At 41.7% G+C, this 17,508-nt stretch overlaps 1 protein-coding gene across 6 annotated transcripts in view; it reads left to right on the top strand.

Annotated features, from left to right (window-relative positions):
* The first annotated feature begins 327 nt into the window (after nucleotides 1–327).
* Nucleotides 328–17,508, top strand: part of blnk (B cell linker) — a 28,157-nt gene continuing 10,976 nt past the window's right edge. For 2 of the 6 annotated variants that reach the window (XM_014154194.3, XM_014154197.3), the window contains exons 1-7: nucleotides 8,985–9,192; nucleotides 10,090–10,155; nucleotides 13,684–13,730; nucleotides 13,921–13,961; nucleotides 14,132–14,255; nucleotides 14,476–14,588; nucleotides 14,739–14,808. In XM_014154194.3, coding sequence (XP_014009669.1) covers nucleotides 9,146–9,192; nucleotides 10,090–10,155; nucleotides 13,684–13,730; nucleotides 13,921–13,961; nucleotides 14,132–14,255; nucleotides 14,476–14,588; nucleotides 14,739–14,808 — 508 coding nt within the window. In that variant the 5' untranslated portion in view covers nucleotides 8,985–9,145. Of the gene's footprint in view, nucleotides 556–742; nucleotides 806–6,810; nucleotides 6,858–6,933; nucleotides 6,977–7,202; nucleotides 7,465–8,984; nucleotides 9,193–10,089; nucleotides 10,156–13,683; nucleotides 13,731–13,920; nucleotides 13,962–14,131; nucleotides 14,256–14,475; nucleotides 14,589–14,738; nucleotides 14,809–17,508 lie in introns of those variants that run through there. The other 4 variants (XM_014154193.3, XM_045700737.2, XM_014154196.3 and 1 more) reach the window with 4 other exon arrangements.

The raw sequence follows: 17,508 nt of genomic DNA, 5'->3' as shown, positions 1-17,508 counted from the left end.
AAGGGCTGTGGTGTCAGACACGGAGTGGGCTGTCATTATCAAGTTTCTGTTGAAGTGAAACATGACACTTTTAGACACATACAGGTTGACTAAATATAAATGAGGTCAGCCTCATCTGTAAAAAGGAGAACGTTGTCATGCAATAGTGTCAGGTAGCCAATAAAAGTCCCCTTTCAAATGTAATATCTCACTTTGACTTTGAGGAAGTTTTTATTTCCCATTTTCTCCCTGCAGATTAAGGGAAATTTGTTTCAGAAATATGACTTTTTTTTAGAGCACGAGAGTGAGAAAGAGGGAGAGATAGAGAGTGAGAGACAGAATGGCCTACCCCAGTGAGAGATGACCTCCCCTCCTCCCCTCCTCCCCCTAGTCCACTTCCTGATGTGGGACTTGAGTGCTGTAGTGGAGTCATGGTGCGAGAGAGAGGTCAGTCCATCACTTTCTATTAGAGCCTGGACTTCAGAGCTCCCTTTGGTGGTGACAGTGATGAACCTGCCGACCAGGGAGCAGTGTGAGGACTGGAGTTCAGCTCAGGTGGCCAGCTTACTGCGCCAGGTGAGTGGGAGGAGAAATTCTATCCGTGGTATCTCCAAGGAACTGTGCGTGTGTTTATTTTGGGAAGGTACTGCTAGTTACACCAATGAGCAAAGAACAACTACATTATTGTATGCAACTGAATTAATTCACCAAACCACAGCAAATGATGTGTTGATCATTAGGATGTATGTCATACCTCTTTCAGAATCAAATGCAAGAATGTGCTGCAACTGTTGAAAGAATGAGGATTAATGGACAGAGGTTTATGGTAAGTTATTTTGTTATACACTCTCTCCCTTGACATCTTAATACTACCTGAATACTACTACCAATACTACCACAACATTTTATCACCAAACCAGAACAAACCCACATAATTCGATATCAACAGGTACATAATAACTTTTGGCTTTTGGCCAAATTTAGTTTGGTGTTCTAATGATGTAAGAGTAGACAATAGACTTGGACTCTAAATTCCCTTCAAATTCCTACAGCAATTATGGCCTTGAAAGGAGTGCAATAATTAAAATGTCCTAATGCTACTTTCAGCCATAGATTGCTGAAATTAGTGCACATTATTTATCCATTCTCACTAAATCCTTGTTAATTAACTGGTATTGCTCATTTAGGGGAGACAAAATCTGACAGGTTTGCAACATCGTTGGTAAACATGAGATTTGCAAGACAAAAACTTCCAATCCTTTCGAAATACATAATGGACTTAATGGATTTTCCAGCAGTATGCTGAGCGTATGAGACAGGGTAAAGCAACAGTCAAGTTGACAGAGTATGGTGAAAGTTTACAGGAAGTGACCAATTATATGTATTTTTTAAATCTCCACCTTTACTTCCCAGAATGACATAAGTAGTGAGGCATCAAATCAACTTCCACTTTGAAAATACCACAGCGCTACAGGAAGTAGTAACATTGTGGGACATTTCCCTCCATTTCTCCCCACATGAACAGACGATTGTTTTGTACAAACATTTCTTGCTATATGCTATTGCTAGTCCCTACATTGAGTGAACACCAACGCCAGAGTCTGGTTCCCATTATCATTTAGCTATAAATAAATATTTACCATTTGGTCTTTTGTTTGGTATCACCAACTAGGCCTACTCACCACCGCTGTTGAACAAGCTTCTAGGTAGGCCTCTTTATTTGGTTTCTCCTGTGTTTTCACAAACAAGTTAAGTATTGGCTATTGTAATGTAAAGTGTGCAATACCGTTAAGGTGTAGCCTATAATCACTGTTAGTGAAGGATTTACCTGTTCGAAGGTGTGAATGGTTTATTCACGTGTTCTGCATTCTGGGTGAGCTGCTAGTCTAGGTGGTGGGTCTGATCTAGATAACATGCTGAAAAGTCATTCGTCATGGCAATGACTAAGGAGTTCTTGTCATCTAAGGATTGTATTATGTGAGCTTTGCTACTGTATCTAGTTTTCTATACATTATTCAGTGACCTTGCACAGCTTTCATTTGGAGGTAGGATACCACAGCAATACTACGTATGAGGGATTTTGATAAACTGAACATTTACTTTCAAGTTGTCCGTCTATGCCTCCAAGCTAGTTTTAACTCCCCCAAATAAGGTCAATGGGGATTTCAAGGTGAATCAATCAAAGTCATTAATGTTTCAAAGGATTCGCTTTTGATGTGGGGGTTACCAGGCCAGATCTAAAGCATGCACATAGGCCAACATGTATTGATTGATCCGGCATTTATTGATCTAGTCAGAACACCTGGGTTCAGCTAAGACTCATGTAAACCCATTTTTTTTTCAAGCTTCATAGTTTGCCCACCACTGTCTTTTCATCGGCAAACTTAATGATTGTGTTGAAGTCGTACATGGCCACACAGTCATGGGTGTACAGGGTGTACAGGGAGTACAGGGGGGGGGGGCTGAGCACGCACCCCTGGGGGACCACTTTTAGGGTCAGCATGGCTGTGTTGTTGTCTACCCTCACCACCTGGGGTCTGCTTGTCAGGAAGTCCAGGATCCAGTTGCAGAGGTTCATACCCAGGGCCTTGAGCTTAGTGTCGAGCTTGGAGGGGACTATAGTGTTGAACGCTGAGCTGTAGTTGATGAACAGCATTCTCACATAGGTGTTCCTCTTGTCCAGGTGGGATAGGGCAGTGTGTAGAGCAATGGCGATTGCTTCATCCGTGGATCTGTTGGGGCAGTATGCAAATTGGAGTGGGTCCAGGGTGTTAGGTAAGGTGGAGCTGCAGTCTACCATAGTAGAGGCTTGGTGGAGTAGATCTACATACGGACCATCTGGTTCTTTCTATAAACTAGGGTACCAGTGAGGATTTCCTACACTGGACAACATGTTACAGCTGTTGATAAGTCATTGATAATAATCTGAACAAAAAAATGTGTGCGTCATTACATTAAGATATGAAGGGGGATCATAGCTATATTCAATAAAATTCACGAGTTGATTTAAAAGCTATGTTAAACTTATGTTTATCATGGTTGGTGTCTTGACGGATTTGTCCGAAATCGTATGACATAAAGCATGACTTTTTGTCGTAAAATGTATGACAGTGAGGTTTGTCATTATATCTTATTATTAAGCGTTAATCAGTTAAATTCAACATGACCCTGGTTCTAGCTGTTGGACAGTTTGTTGTGTATAGAGAGCTCAGAAATGCAGTGTTATTACCTAACATTTTGTCTCCTTGTGTTTTTTATTTAACTAGGCAAGTCAGTTATTAAGAACAAATTCCTATTTTCAATGATAGCCTAGGAACAGTGGGTTAACTGCCTTGTTCAGGGGCAGAACTACAGATTTTTACCTTGTCAGCTCGGGGATTCGATCTTGCAACCTTTCCGTTACTAGTCCAACACTCTATCCACTTGACTGCCTGCTGCCCCGGTGAGAAGTGGTGAAAACGTTATTTCATAGGCACACAAATCCAAAAGAATAAATAAGATTGAAAAAGCAATGTTGAAAACATTTTCAATCTACTAATACATGCCTAGCAAAGGCCCAGTGCACAAATTTTGTGAAAAAATATGTTTCTTAAAAAATAAATCATACTTGCTAACTTTCTCATTGTAAAACAGCAACGGTGAGATTAATGCTACTGCTATTCATGGGTCTATTATGTGTTGTCTGCATGTATCCAATCTATTTAGTCAAGCAATGTCCACATTATTCTCACATATTTTAAAATGTCATAATAATTGAATTATTGTTAAAGTGGTAATGGCCTACTTTTTCTTTTACACTTTTTGCATGATGTTTTGGGGGAGGGGGGTTCTATATTAGGCCCTGTATGTTTCAATTATATAAATTATACAAACAATTGTATAACATTGAGGTCTGTTACGGCTTGGTAATCGTGGAGGAGGAATGAGGCGCAGGAAGCAGCGAACACAGGGTAGTGGTGTTTTTAATATACACTCACACAAAAAACAAATGTTCCCACACACAGGGGAGAAAATACATACGGCGTCCAACAACGTCGACACGAACATAAGCCGTCTGACAAGAAACAATCATTAATCCCGCACGAACAGGAGCGGGCCAGCTAAACTAAATAGCCCCTCTAATGGCTAATTGACCACAGGTGTCACAAAATAAAAAAAGGGAAAAGCAAAAGGGAATCGGTGGCAGCTAATAGGCCGGTGACGACGACCGCCGAGCGCCACCCGAGCAGGAGGGGGCGCCACCGTCGGTGGGAATCGTGACAAGGTCCTTGAAAATTACAATTAAGTGCATGAAAAGTTCCCAGGAAGTCCTTGTATTTGACTTGCCAATGTGTGTATGAACCCTGCTTAAAGGATGTATAGTCCTAGGCCTATGTTGTTGTATAGGTGGAGTTATGGGCCAATGTGCATATATTCACTTTTATTCCTCAAAAGTACACATGTGGAACTGCATAAAAAATATTTTTGTTTTAAACCATTTTACATTTACATTTACATTTAAGTCATTTAGCAGACGCTCTTATACAGAGCGACTTACAAATTGTTGCATTCACCTTATGATATCCAGTGGAACAACCACTTTACAATAGTGCATCTAAATCTTTTAAGGGGGGGGGGGGGGTTAGAAGGATTACTTTATCCTATCCTAGGTATTCCTTAAAGAGGTGGGGTTTCAGGTGTCTCCGGAAGGTGGTGATTGACTCCGCTGTCCTGGCGTCGTGAGGGAGCTTGTTCCACCATTGGGGTGCCAGAGCACCCCAATTTTGAAATGTGTATCCCAATGTCACACATTGGCTCCATGATTTAGAGAAAGACCCGTGTCCATGTTGCTAGCGTACACACTTAAAAGTGTTTAGCAACTTTTAAGTAAAAATTGTTCTTTAATATAGTATATTGTTCTATATAGTTCCAAATAAGGGTTATTTGGCTCTTATTGACAGCCTATCCTTTTTAGTGCTATATAGAAACCATTGTTTTAGGTTATATAATGAACCATGCTCATAGGGTTGTAAATGGAGTCTTTATGATGCTATAGATAACATTTTCCTAAGGTTCTATAAAGAACCATTAAAAAAAAGGTTCTATATAGAACCAATAAGGGTTCCAATATCATTACAAATACAGCACTTTTTGGTATTGCATAGAAGGGCAGAGAGGACCTGCGCTTGCCGTGCTGCATGACCTCTGTATGTCAGCCTGTGTAGGTGCTGCGGGTGACTTTAGATGGATTTGCATATTCATGTGGTATTAATAGCCTTAACCATAATATGACATATTGACATATTATGGTTGGCTGTGCATGCAGCTCTCAGAAAGTGAGCAGGTCTTTTCTCTCATGTTTCCCATATGACATATCATCATATCTCCACAGGCACAACGGAGGGCAGGACAGCAGAGGGTCAGTCTTTCCACATCATGTGTGGGTAGTAGCAAGTCCTGGATGGGGTTTGAAGCTGTAGCACTTCAAGATTCCTCCATGTACTTTATATGGTGGTGATGTGGAGTGCCTTACTTCACTCAGCAGAGGGTTATTTTAGTATGTGAGGCATGGGAGATGTGGTTGGGGAGATGTGGTTGGAGAGAAGGCAAGTGTCTTGTAACAGAGGGAGTTAACAACACTATCATTGAGGTCTGAGATCCTCCCGTATTTCCTTGGCAGAGTGCTAAATGAAGAAAGTTGAGTTGCTATGTTGATTTTAGGTGGAGGGCAGGCTGGGTCAGACTGTGGTTCCACCTCTCTCTCTTTCCTCGAGCAGATTTAGATTTCAAACAAGTCTTCAAAACCTAGTTAGAATATGAGCTTTGAGGTCCTGCGGAGTGAAGAAACTCTAGTGTCTTCTGTAGTGGGGACTGCTGGTCTTCAATATGCAGGAGTGGTTTCAGGGCATAGGGCCTATTGTGTTTCATTCAAACACCGGGAGAAACTTGCCATAAATAATTCAATCTGGGAGAAGCATATGCAAAGGCACTCAGGCGAAATATTTGATATTTTATTCAGTGTCAAAAAGTTAAGCCTGAATTTAGGTGGAGACGTTTTTCCTCCTATAAGTGAGTGAAATGATCAAGTGTGCACCTTGATGTGTGCGGAGGTCCGTTTCTCTGTGAGGAAGGTGATGCCTCTCATATTAAGGAATCTGACTGATTTACAGACGATTCAATCGTGAACCTGCGTACTAAAGTTCATTATGCTGAAAATCAATTCAACCTAATGCAAGCAAGGGATAACAAGAAAGGAGAGCGAGTGAGACCAAAGGAGGACCCTGAAGCAATCAATTATGAATGAAGAGAGAAATACATAATTTAGCATGATTTAGAGCATATTTTATTTTCTGTGTAATTTTACTCTGGAATTCAGGGCAACTGCTTCCCTTCAAAGAGAACCATGAAAATACAATTTATTGAGGGACGTGAGTAGACATTCAGAGACATCATTGTCATTTTTTCAATAGGTAATGTCACAGGGCACTGGAATGATATATTTAGTAATCAAATTAGGGACAAAATAAGATTGAGTGTAATCTGCACCGGATCAAGGGTACACAAGTAGGGCCATAAAATAACAATCATTTTCTTATTAAAAGCAGGCACGCTTCAAAGGCTTTTGGCTGTTTTAGCGTCATGCTGCCATCTGGTGTAAGCTGCGAAGTGATACATTCCATAACCGGCGCAACATGTTGTGTAAAACTGAATTACAGATTGTAATGTTATTTTGTAAAACCCAACATAAGAACCATTCAGTTACCGTATGAAAGAGACGACTTGTAAAGAACACACAGATTTGTTAAAACCGTATAATTATCTTGTATTTTTCTGCTTCTTCTACTTTAACAGAATCTGTCTGACAGTGATATGAGCAGGTTCAGCCTCATCCACCAGCCGTGAGTAACCCTCTCTTCTATTTCTCTCTGGTCTCTCTTCCCTCACATGCTACTCTCTCTGTCCTCCTCTCTTGTGTTCTTCCCTCATGTGAACACAGCAGATAGCTGAGGCCTTTGAGGTGAGTACCAAGAGAGCACTGCAAAGCAGGTGTGTGCGTGCGTGCGTGTGTGGGTGGGTGTGTGCGTGCGTGCGTGCATGCGCGAGTGCATGTGTAGGTGTGTAGGTGTTCAGTCTATTTTAGTAGGCTAATACATTTATTGTGAACTCTTTCCTTATGAGTTCCCGTTTTCATGTAGTTAATCATAAACTTTTGCAAATAGGAAGTTGCATAAGCAATTCCAGAATTGAGCCTCACACGTGCTCATGATTTCCTTGCCCTGTTTCAGTGTTTCTCTTGTTTGGTTTGTTTGATATCTGATGAAGAAACGTATGGATTATTAGGGAGCCAGAGCTTTAGAGGATAATGCAAAATGGCCTCCCCTTCTGATCAGGATCTGCTAGTGTTGAAATACTGTAGTTACTATTGTCAATACACTTCCTGGCAAACTAACCACAGCTCCAGATATAGCTACTCTACTGAATAAGTAACATGAGTCAACTGACAAGGTACGTAAACCATAAACAGAAACCGTACTTGCTTAGGAATAACAATTGTGTACTATAGCCTATGTCTAATTTCTGCTCATAATGGTAGGCTTGAGGCTAGTGGGTAGAAGTTCAAAGAGGTCCCGAACAGGTTCAATGTTCATCTTATCACATTTGTGTTGCCTTGCAAGTTGACAGAACACATTACCCCACAAATAGAAACAGAACAGTCTAACAATTCAAACCCCTGAAAATTGGAACATGAGCTATTTTACTTTGATCATTGATACAGTAGCCTACAGTGAACTGTAGGCTTTCAAGTGATATCCTCTGGGTCCATATTGTGCATTTTGTTGTATGTCTGTTGCCCAAAATAAATTCAATTCAATTCAACCCATGTAATTTGCAAGTTCAATCACACATATGTTCCACTGCAAATTGAGCCTAATAACAATGCTTGAAACCTGACTAGAACCCTTATTGAAAATATTCCCTAATACCCAACAGACTGAGCCTGTACATTGCACAGTGAAAGCATCAGGCAATCTGTTAAACTTTTGAACAGTGGCTTTGGAGAATGTTTACTCAGTATTTTAGCAACCATTGGGTGTTTCCATCTATTGAGCAATCGCAGTTGGTTCACCACAGCTCCTCAGATAATTCAAAAGACTCTCTGTTTACTGTGCTGGCTGATCAGAGGATGTTCACAGCAGGGGGCGATATTTCCCTTTATAAACTGCCAAGTTGTCTGGTGGGAATGTTACTGTGTCAGTCCCAATGACACAGAAAACAGAATTGTCATCATATTCACTCCCTCCTGTTATTAACTATAAGAACAGATAAGATAACTTTGTGGGCCCTTGTGGTACTTTTGCACGCAAGCCCCCCTTCCAGCATTGGGGAACTCTTGCAATTCTATACATTTTGCCATTTTGCCATTATTTATTTATTTATTTATTTCACCTTTATTTGTCATGTCTAATGTTTCTTCATGTAATATTTGAGTGACTCAGACATGACAACAAAATATATGGGCTAAAAAACCTAGCTAATAAAAATGTTAGCTGACATGGGCTAGTTGATCTGGACCTTTCCGACAAGTTATAAATAGCTCTTTAAGGTACGCAATGACTGACATGAAAAGAGGAAAACTGATGATGATGCACTACCCAATTTCGAAATCGCACCTCGTGCATTCTACTATTACAACTTTCAAAAGTAAGCTGTAAGCCAGCCCTTACAAGTTACAAACTCCCTCCCACACCAGCCTCTAAATCAGGTCAAATCTGGCCCGCGGTGGTTTGGTTACATTTTAGGGGGGCAATCCAAATCTCACTTAGGACCCCCAAAAGGTTAGGGCCGGCCCTGGGTTATGCGAAACTCGTTTGGAAGCATTATGGGAAATACCGTTCTGTTCAAATTGATCATGAAGGAGAAAGAGATTTCAAGGAGAGTTTCACCCACAACAATATACTGCAAAATAGTGTGGTCAAACTCGTGGAATGGAAAGGAGAAGTGATTGTTCTTGCAGAGGTGTTATTTTTTTCCCTCCGCTATGATCACTGATTGCTGCATGACTTGTTCAGTAGAGTAATTTTAGACAGGCAGCCAATGCCAGTGAGTTCATTCACAACGCAAACATTGAGCTGGATAGTAGCTAGACGCAGAAGGTGGCCTCTCTGGTCAATTGCCTCATTAATATATGGATACATTTAACAAGTTCACAGCTCCTGCAACTGTAAAACTTCGGTAAGAGATACCCATATTTCTATGTTGGGCAATGTATTTGTAAAACTGGGAAAGATGTTTAATGGTTAACCTTTGTGATCAGAACAACCTAAATTCTGACTATGTTTCAATGGCTGTGATGACATAGTGGAAACTGGCAAGTAAAGAAATGCCTACAGTAAATATAAAGTATAATTATATGCACAAAGTGCCAACCATTTATAATACTGTACATATGTTCAATTATTTTCTGCCATGCTCACAAGAATAGATTTACCCAACAATAGCTTATTGTAGGCGACAAAACATTTTTTGATCAAATGTTGCATCTAGATTAAGTTAAACAAATACTAAACAAAAATGGGTTTATTGTATAGTATTTTCTTTATGAAGGAGCTGGGTGGCTGTTACATAAATGTAAAAAAGTGCTTGTGATGCAAAATTTGAAAGGGAGAGGGAATGTGGTAAGAGAAGGCTGACTAATGTGGATGTTACTGTAATTACACGTCTCACACCTGTCTCTCTCATGCCCTCAATCTGTAATTGCACGTAGGCTACAGTGAGTAAGTAAGTTCTAGTGTGTATGGGTGTGTACTTGACTCAGAACTACAGTTAATCTTCACCTCCATGTGCTAGCCAACATGGAAAGTTGACTCTGAAAGGTTTAATTCCATGTTGAAGTTTACATATTTTCAGTGTTCCGCAGCCTGCAATAAACTCGGCCAGAGCCATATATTTAGACTACGCCATATCTAGTATTAACATACATGTGTGAGCTATAACATTTTGTCTAGCACCTGTTATTGCTTCCAAATTGTATTAATAGTTATGTCCTGTATTTACGTTCATGAACATTACATGGTTGTTGTTGAATATATTAGGATAACTTTAATGAGAAGCTTTAAACGTGTCTTCCAGCCAGCTTCAGAAGATGGTCCAGGATATCAAGAAGAATGATGGCAGTATCCTGAACAGGCTGAGAAGGTCAGTCTATTCAAATAAATGTTTGACACACCACATACACAGAGAGCATTACTCAACGTTATTCTCTGTTACCCACAAGTTAGCAGGGACACCAGTTGTGCCCATAGTTCAATATTTTCAGTTATACGTTACACTGACTGGAGCGGTAGGCATTTATCTGAAATGCAGTATAGAGGAATGAGAGTCCAACCCCATGTTGCATCTCTATAGGTGGGAACAAGAACAGAGGTGTGTAGTGTATTGGAACTACCTACATCTCAGCTCAATTCAGCTCAGTTCAGCTGAGAGTGCAGTGCGCTCACATGGTATAATTAGGGGTTCACAGCAGAGCGAAGCTGTGAAATCTATTGTTATTCTTAGATCATTTTGTTAATAATGCCACTTTAATAATGTTCACATATCTTGCATTACTCATCTCATATGTATATACTGTATTTTATACCATCTATTGCATCTTCCCTATGCCACTGGGTCATTGCTCATCCATATATTTATATGTATATTTTCTTACTCCATTCCTTTACTTAGATTTGTGTATATTAGGTAGTAGTTGTGGAATTGTCAGATTACTTGTTAGATATTGCTGCACTGTCGGAAGTAGAAGCACAAGCATTTCGCACTAACATCTGCTAACCATGTGTATGTGACCAAAATTCTTTGATTTGATTTGATTTTGTTTACTTTTGAAAAACTTCTACTCATGAACTGTAAGTCCAAATGACACCAAATGTGGGTTCATCAAATACATGATGAACCATGTTAAGTTTGGCATTGAAATCTCAAAAATAAGGGAACTATTAAAAAAATTCTTTTTTGTCTATGTAACGCTAATGATTAACATAATAATTCAAAATCTTCTCATGGACTGAAAGTCAGATTCACTCCAAATATGTTCTTTGGACTCATCACAATAGTCCCTAAAAAGTTGAGAAAATCATGCTGATGCATTCAAAGATGGCCACACTATACCTAATATGCTTCTTGACATGAACCATAGGACCAAATGTCACCAAATGTAGAAGAATGTAGGCCCATGGTACATGTCTTAACTTAGTTTGAGAAAAGCTAAAGGATTGATCAAAAGATGTCTGAGTTATTATTTACAAATCAAAAATAGTTTATGTGTCCATTTAAACCACTGTAAATCCACTCCACAGTTGCCTATCAACTTGAATGGACGCTATCATGGACATCACTAAAATGAACCACACTGAACAATACAATGGCGTCGGAAAAGATGGCTGACGTTTTACGGTCCACCAAACCAATTGCGTTATTGTGTGTTTTTTCGCGTTATTTGTCACTTATTTTGTACATAATGTTACTGACACCGTCTCTTATGACTGAAAAGAGCTTCTAGATATCAGGACAGCAATTACTTACTTCGTACTGGAAGAAGATTTTTTCTTTAACAAGTTGGACGCGAAGGATTTACTTCAGACACCCGACAGGGCCCTCATCCCCGTCATGCCCAAGAATACTAAGGTAACTTGCCTAAATGACTACCGACCCGTATCACTCACGTCTATAGCCATGAATTGCTTTGTAAGGCTGGTCATGGCTCACATCAACACCATTATCCCAGAAACCCTAGACCCACTCCAATTGGCATAGCGCCCAACAGATCCACAGATGATGCAATCTCTATTGCATTCCACACTGCCCTTTCCCATCTGGACAAAAGGAACACCTGTGTGAGAATGCTATTCATTGACTACAGCTCAGCGTTCAACACCATTGTGCCCACAAAGCTCATTTCTAAGCTAAGGACCCTGGGACTAAACACCTCCCTCTGCAACTGGATCCTGGACTTCCTGACAGGCCAGACCCCAGGTGGTAAGGGTAGGTAACAACATATCCGGCACGCTGATCCTCAACACGGGGGCCCCTCAGGGGTGCATGTTCAGTCCCCTCTTGTACTCCCTGTTCACTCATGACTGCATGGCCAGGCACAACTCCAACACCATCATTAAGTTTGCCAACGACACAACAGTGGTAGGCCTGATCACCGGCAACGATGAGACAGCCAATAGGGAGGAGATCAGAGACCTGGCTGTGTGGGGCCAGGATAACAACCTCTCCCTCAACGTGATCAAGACAAAGTAGATGATTGTGGACTACAGGGAAAGGAGGACCAAGCATGCCCCCATTATCATCGACAGGGCTGTAGTGGAGCAGGTTGAGAGCTTTAAGTTCCTTGGTGTACATTTCACCAATAAACTATCATGGTCCAAACACACCAAGGCAGTCGTGAAGAGGGCACGACAAAGCCTATTCCCCCTCAGGAGACCGAAAAGATATGACATGGGTCCTCAGATCCTCAAAAAGTTATACAGCTGCACCATCATTAGCATCCTGAGTAGTTGCTTTACTGTCTGGTATGGCAACTGCTCGGCCTCCGACCGCAAGGCACTACAGAGGGTAGTGCGTACGGCCCAATACATCACTGGGGCCAAGCTTCCTGCCATCCAGGACCTCTATTCCAGGCGATGTCAGAGTTAGGCCCTAAAAATTGTCAAAGACTCCAGCCACCCTAGTCATAGACTGTTCTCTCTGCTACCGCACGGCAAGCGGTACCGGAGCGTCAAGTCTAGCTCCTGAACAGCTAATCAAATGGCTACCCAAACTATTTGCATTTGCATTATATGCTGCTGCTACTCTCTGTTTGTTATCTATGCATAGTCACTTTAACTCTACATACATATTACATATTACCTTTGGCTCTGTACCGGTACCCCTGTATATAGTCTCGTTACTGTTTATTTTACTGCAGTCTTTAATTTGTCAAATTAAAATGTACTTACTATTTTCACTTATTTTTCTTAAAACTGCATTGGTGGTAAAGGGCTTGTGAGCAAGCATTTCACTGTAAGGTCTACATCTGTTACATTCGGTGCATGTGACGAATACAATTTGATTTGATTTGAATTTGGTATTGATATCTCAAAAAAACAAGGAAACTATTAACAACTCATATTTAACACTAATGCACAAAATCATATTTTTCTCGTGAACCATACATCAGATTCAATCCAGATTTTGTACTTAAGACTCATGATTGCACATAGGGGAAGATGGTTCCTACATGATTGACTTGTCATCTAACTGATCTTGTGTCAGTTTCTGTTATCCTGTGAACCTTGTTCATTGCTGCTCGCAGTTATATTTTCATCAATGGTTTTTGTGGTGAAAGTTGGTTATTCCTCTTTCTTCAACTTTTCGAAAAACATAAGTAGTCCTTCAAGCTGAAAATAGACAAGCAGAAGGACAGATGGCTCTTCTCTCACTTTCCTTTCTTGAAAAGGGACCATCCACTGGCACAACACAGGAAGGTATTTAGTGTGATAGATGATGAAAAAAGTACATAGGTTTCAGAATGAGCAAGTTGCGTTACGAGGCATAACTGAGAGGGGTACCTTTGACGTGTACAATCACTCTTCAGGCCCAAAGTGTAAGGTCTAAAAGAAGTTACACTCTTGTTTCTAAAACTTTTGACTTCAACTCCTAACTGGTCTTTCTGTACTGCAGATTTAAAAACAAATCAGCTCCAAAAGTACCTGTAAGAGACTATCAAGGTAAGACCTTTCTTCTATTCTCACAATGTAGCCCTTGAAGTACTGTATATAATAGTGAGATTGGCCAGCAGTATTTTCGGCCAATATGTTCAGAATATGATTCGGAAGCTATCATGCATGTCTTCCCAATATTGTAATTTCCAATGACTTTGCATCATGCGGGGCCCTTATTTGATACTTCTCTATACAGGTGATGACTTGGATGGTGAACAGTGGTCTGAAGATGAGTTTGTGAGTTCGATCCACATGCTTTACTGATTCTAAAACACTACAATATTATAATGTTTCTAAATTAATCTTGCAACTGACATTGTTTTCCACAGTCATTTGACTTCTGTCAGAAGCTTTCCATCACACAAAGCTGTGGGGCTGAGCGTCTTAACAATATTATGATGTTGCAGGATAGTGACACTTATGAGGAACCTCAAGGGGAGCAGGATGATAGCTATGAGCCTCCTCCCAGTCAGAGCGTCTTCACCTCCACCTCCACCTCATCTGCCTGCTTCCCCAGGGGGGACTACGTAGGTGAGAACTCTTCCACTCTGCCACACACATGCGTGCACATCCATGCGGGCATGCACGCACGCACATACTCACTCACACTTGGCTTGTTGAGACACCACTCATAGATCTTTGTGTTGATGAAAGCCACTAGTCAGTGCACTGTGACAGACACAAAGACAGTGTGTTGTTGCGTTATGCAAATACTGATGAACTGTTTGTGATTTTGCTTCTTTTTTTTCAGACAGCTGCCGTGACAGGCCAAACCACCCACCCAGGAAGCCCATCTGCCTACCAAAACCCACCAGACCATCACCATCATTTCCCCCCAAACCTAACCAGCAGGACGACAATGAAGTACTGTGTAGTTGTTAGGCAAAATAATAATTATTCTTGTTGGTTTCTGTTGTCATGACAATAAGTTATCTTCATACATTTATGACAGCATATTGACAGATTCTTTGCCTCATATTTTTCTTGACACATTGTATGATCTGCTCTCTTTAGGAAGACTACGTCATCCCAAAAAGTGACGATGAAGACAACTATATAGACCCCACAGAGGAACCTCCTGCTAGTAAGTTATTCCAATAAATGAATCCCTTTAGTTCCACCTCCCACACATGCGGTGACCTCATCTGGTTTAAATTATGTTTCTAGAGACAATATCTCTCATCGTCACTCAATGCATAGGTTTACCTTCACTGTAATCACATCCTACCATACCTTTGTCTGTACATTATGCTTTGAATCTATTCTACCGTGCCCAGAAACCTGCTCCTTTTACTCTCTATTCCGAACGTACAAAACGACCAGTTCTTACAGCCTTTAGCCATACCCTCACCCTACTCCTCCTCTGTTCCTCTGGTGATGTAGAGGTTAATCAAGGCCCTGCAGTGCCTAGCTCCACTCCCATTCCCCAGGCGCTCTCATTTGTTGACTTCTGTAACCGTAAAAGCCTTGGTTTCATACATGTTAACATCAGAAGCCTCCTCCCTAAGTTTGTTTTATTCACTGCTTTAGCACACTCTGTCAACCCAGATGTCCTAGCCGTGTCTGAATCCTGGCTTAGGAAGACCACCAAAACCCTGAAATGTCCATTCCTAACTATAACATTTTCCGCCAAGATAGAACTGCCAAAGGGGGCGGAGTTGCAATCTATTGCAGAGTTCTGTCTTACTATCCAGGTCTGTGCCCAAACAATTTGAGCTTTCCAGAAACAAGTCTCTCGCCGTTGCCACTTGCTATAGACCACTTTCAGCCCCCTGGACACCATATGTGAATTCAGAGCTCGTGCTGTTAGGTGACCTAAACTGGGACATGCTTAACACCCAGGCTATCCTACAATCTAGGCTTGATGCCCTCAATCTCACACAAATTATCAATGAACCTACCAGGTACAACCCCAAATCCATTAACACGGGCACCCTCATAGATATCATCCTATCCAACCTGCCCTCCAAACACACCTCTGCTGTCTTCAACCAGGATCTCAGCGATCACTGCCTCATTGCCTGCGTCCGTAATGGGTCTGCAGTCAAACGACCACCCCTCATCACTCTCAAACGCTCCCTAAAACACTTCAACGAGTAGGCCTTTCTAATCGACCTGGCCCGGGTATCCTGGAAGGATATTGACCTCATTCCGTCAGTAGAGGATGCCTGGTTATTCTTTAAAAGTGCTTTCCTCACCATCTTATATAGGCATGCCCCATTCAAAAAATGTAGAACCAGGACCGGATATAGCCCATTGTTCACTCCAAACCAGACTGCCCTTGACCAACACAAAAACATCCTGTGGCGTACTGCATTAGCATCGAATAGCCCCCGCGATATGCAACTTTTCAGGGAAGTTAGGAACCAATATATACAGGCAGTTAGGAAAACAGAAATTTGCATCCTGTAGCACAAACTCCAAAAAGTTCTGGGACACTGTAAAGTCCATGGAGAATAAGAGCACCTCCTCCCAGCTGCCCACTGCACTGAGGCATGGAAACACTGTCACCACCGATAAATCCACGATAATCGAGAATTTCAATAAGCATTTTTCTACGGCTGGCCCTGCTTTCAACCTGGCTACCCCTACCCTGGTCAACAGCCCTGCAACCCCACAGCAACTTGCCCAAGCCTCCCCCATTTCTCCTTCACCCAAATCCAGATAGCTGATGTTCTGAAAGAGCTGCAAAATCTGGACCCCTACAAATCAGCCGGGCTAGACAATCTGGACCCTCTCTTTCTAAAATTATCCACCGAAATTGTTGCAACCCCTATTACTAGCTTGTTCAAGCTCTCTTTCATATCGTCTGAGATCCCCAAAGATTGGAAAGCTGCCGCGGTCATCCCCCTATTCAAAGGGGAGACACTCTAGACCCAAACTGCTACAGACCTATATCTATCATACCCTGCCTTTCTAAGGTCTTCGAAAGCCAAATGAACAAACAGATCACCGACCATTTCGAATCCCACAATACCTTCTCCACTATGCAATCTGGTTTCCGAGCTGGTCATGGGTGCACCTCAGCCACGCTCAAGGTCCAAAACGATATCATAACCGCCATCGATAAGAGACAATACTGTGCAGCTGTATTCATCGACCTGGCCAAGGCTTTCGACTCTGTCAATCATCACATTCTTATCGTCAGACAATAGCCTTGGTTTCTCAAATGACTGCCTCGCCTGGTTCACCAACTACTTCTCAGATAGAGTTCAGTGTGTCAAATCGGAGGGTCTGTTGTCCGGACCTCTGGCAGTCTCTATGGGGGTGCCACAGGGTTCAATTCTCGGGCCGACTCTCTTCTCTGTATACATCAATGATGTCGCTCTTGCTGCTGGTGATTCTCTGATCCACCTCTGGACGGTTCTGACTTAGAATATGTGGACAACTACAAATACCTAGGTGTCTGTTTAGACTGTAAACTCTCCTTCCAGACTCACATTAAGCATCTCCAAACCAAAATTAAATCTAGAATCGGCTTCCTATTTCGCAACAAACGATCCTTCACTCATGCTGCCAAACATACCGTCGTAAAAATGACTATCTTACCGATCCTTGACTTCGGCGATGTCATTTACAAAATAGCCTCCAACACTACTCAGCAAATCGGATGCAGTCTATCACAGTGCCATCTGTTTTGTCACCAAAGCCCCAAATACTACCCACCACTGCGACCTGTACGCTCTCGTTGGCTGGCCCTCTCTTCATATTCGCCGACAAACCCACTGGCTCCAGGTCATCTATAACTCTTTCCTAGGTAATGCCCCTTATCTCAGCTCACTGG

This window comes from Salmo salar, chromosome 18, assembly GCF_965601325.2.
Source record: "Salmo salar chromosome 18, fSalSal1, whole genome shotgun sequence".
Lineage (NCBI taxonomy): Eukaryota > Metazoa > Chordata > Actinopteri > Salmoniformes > Salmonidae > Salmo > Salmo salar.
The sequence above is the reverse complement of the archived record's forward strand: the minus strand, read 5'-3'. Positions and strand labels throughout refer to the sequence as shown.